At 55.1% G+C, this 2,748-nt stretch overlaps 1 protein-coding gene across 2 annotated transcripts; it reads left to right on the plus strand.

The window, feature by feature from the left end:
• The first annotated feature begins 239 nt into the window (after nucleotides 1-239).
• Nucleotides 240-2,128, plus strand: LOC125553405 (uncharacterized). 2 transcript variants are annotated; one of them, XM_048717191.2, is made up of 2 exons: nucleotides 240-1,081; nucleotides 1,219-2,128. In XM_048717191.2, the coding sequence occupies exons 1-2, from the start codon at nucleotides 511-513 to the stop codon at nucleotides 1,641-1,643; spliced, it is 996 nt and encodes a 331-aa protein (XP_048573148.2). In that variant the 5' UTR covers nucleotides 240-510; the 3' UTR covers nucleotides 1,644-2,128. The 2 variants fall into 2 exon arrangements, with proteins under 2 accessions (XP_048573148.2, XP_048573149.2); XM_048717192.2 differs by having other exon boundaries at nucleotides 244-1,081; nucleotides 1,222-2,127.
• Nucleotides 2,129-2,748: the final 620 nt, after the last annotated feature.

The following is a 2,748-nucleotide window of genomic DNA, read 5'->3' on the forward strand; positions in this document are numbered from 1 at the left end:
AACCAATAAACCAGCACGAAAGTAGTACTATCCTAAAATTATTCACATGCAACCCCTGGTACTATGGCTGTTTTCCAACCTTAAGCTCCTGACATGCATTTATTAGGGACATGGAGCAAGATAGTCAAACACTAATAGACCCCCCACAAACCAAGTCAAAAAAGCCCACAAAAGAGGGGCGCCAGTGAGTGAGTGAGTGAGTGTGAGGTGATGAAAAGGCATGCATAAAGAGCCAAACGGATGTGAGCTCATGACACTTTTTTCTGCTCATATCATCTCATATCTTCTTGATGCCGACCAGCCCTACATGCATGAGGTAGTTACTAGCTAGGGAGTACTTGCCTCCATGGATCCCACTTCAAACACATCGCTCAGCTAGCTAGCTGATAGTATGTACCCACTCGCTCTCCTTTGTGACCTCACCGTGGCCATCACCGTCAAATAATGCCTCCCGAGCCCTGACCAGCGCTCAGCTCACCTCAAGCAGTACGCCTTGACTCTTCTTGAGCCATGGACACGAAGGGATCCGGCGCGCATAGAGAAGGAGAGGAGACCGGGAACACCATGGCCGGCAACGTCGGCGCCGGCGCCATGACGGTGGCAAGGGAGTACCGGCGGGGGAACTGGACGCTGCCGGAGACAATGCTGCTGATCGAGGCCAAGAAGCGGGTGCACGAGGAGCGGCACCCGGCGGACCTGGGCCTGGCGCGCTGGCGGTGGGTGGAGGACTACTGCTGGCGCGCCGGGTGCCGGCGCAGCCAGAACCAGTGCAACGACCGGTGGGACAACCTCATGCGGGATTACAAGAAGGTGCGCGCGTACGAGCACGCCGGCGCCGGAGCGGAGGCGCCGAGCTACTGGGAGATGGCGAGGGCGGAGAGGAAGGCGAGGTACCTCCCCTCCAACCTCCTGCGCGAGATTTACGAGGCCATGGGCGAGATCGTCGAGCGGCGGATGAGCTTCTCCGGCGCCGGTGGCCCATTCTTGGGCGCACCGCCGCCACCGCCGATGCTCAGCAGCGGCCTCGTCGGCGTCCCTATGCAGGCCTCGCCGCTCGCTCAAGTCCAGCCCCGACCTCTAGGTACGCCTCATGCTTTCTCCGTCTCTTTGGCCATTGCATTTTGATCACGATTCACGAGTTTTTGAGTCACCATCACGAGTTCTTAGACTGATGGACACTACATGGTTGGTTTCTTCCTTTCATGGCCAATGATCAAGAAGACCAAGAAGAAACGCGTGGCAGCTCCGAGTCGTCGCCGGAGAGGAAGAGGCTGCGGCTATCGCTGGACGGCCAGCCCGGGAGCAGCACGCCAGCGTCTGCCGCAGGGCACGACGATCGCCACCAAGAGCCCCAGGGCGACGACAGGGAGAGCTCCGACGACACCGAGGAGCACGACGAGCTGAGCGGGGCGATCGGGCAGTGCGCGGCCATCCTGTCGGGCGCGCTGGAGAGCCGAGAGGCCGCGGAGGAGCGGCGGCACAGGGAGGTGATGGCGGTGGAGGAGCGCCGCAACGTGGCCAAGCAGGCGCGGCGCGAGGCCGGCGAGCAGTGCATGGCCGGGCTGGCGGCCGCCGTGGGCCAGCTCGCCGGCTCCATGCTCGCGCTCGCCGCCAAGCACGAGGGCCCCGCCGCGCCCAAGTGAGACAAACGAACAAACCCCGGCCAGACCAATAATCCAACGGAATCCCTCTCTATCTCGTTGCTGTGTGTGCTGCACGATGATGCCGCCCCGCGCCGCGCGCGTGCAGTGATCGAGTGCGCAGCGGCATGCATGCATGCACATCTTGCGTGCACGGAGCTCGAGACCGGTGCGCGCTACGATCGGCGAGCCCGGGAAGCCTGGGCCTTGCATGTGATTCACATGTAGCTACTCCAGAGCGGCTGCCAGGGATCCATCCATGGCACGTACGTACGTACTACGTACATGGAGCTTGATTAGAATACTAGTAGTACTTTGTTCATGTGCTGGTTTATTGGGGATTTGGGGTTTATGCATGCATGCATGCCATATTGCCATTCATGATTCGACGGTGGTGTGTGTGATCGAGTGATGGCATGTTAGCTGCATGAGGGTTTAGCATCTAAAAACGTCTTTCGTGCTGTCAATGTAAAGTGCATTCAATATTCATTTTTGCAAGCATGTTTGTGTTCATATATGGGTTCTTGCATGGGTGTGTGGTGCCAGTCCTTGATGGCAGGTTTAGGGTTCATGCCTCTAAATGAACTAGATGAAGCCATGGTGCACCTACGAAAAAAAAAACATACTAAAACATTTTGAAAAAATCTGAAACTTTGTGAAAATAATCGTCAACAAATGTTAGAGAGGCTTGCCAAGTTTGGTGGTCAAATGACATCCGAGGAGAACTGTAAAAAAACAAAATTACAAATTTTGGTCAAACAGTGCACATACATTTTGACTATTTTTTTTATAGAGCTCCTTGGATGTTATTTGACCACTAAAATTTGCAAGCCTTCTTGATGGTCATTTCCAAACGGTTTCAGTTTTTTTTCAAAAAATTTGGTATATTTTTTTGCATGGGTGCACCGAGGGTGGATGTAGAGAAACTACTCTCAATGTGCCTTATCTTTCTCCGCCAGTAAAGATCAGGCTGAACAAAAGGGAGGCCAAAAATCTATCGTGCTTGGTGTACCACATGCCACACGATCGGGGAGAGAGGGGAGACCTCACATTTCAAACGGGCTTTTCTTAACCTTCGTTGGTTAGCCGTGGCTCATTGCACATGGTC

The sequence above is a fragment of the Triticum urartu genome, chromosome 4A (genome assembly GCF_056163025.1).
Source record: "Triticum urartu cultivar PI428250 chromosome 4A, HENAU_Tu73, whole genome shotgun sequence".
Lineage (NCBI taxonomy): Eukaryota > Viridiplantae > Streptophyta > Magnoliopsida > Poales > Poaceae > Triticum > Triticum urartu.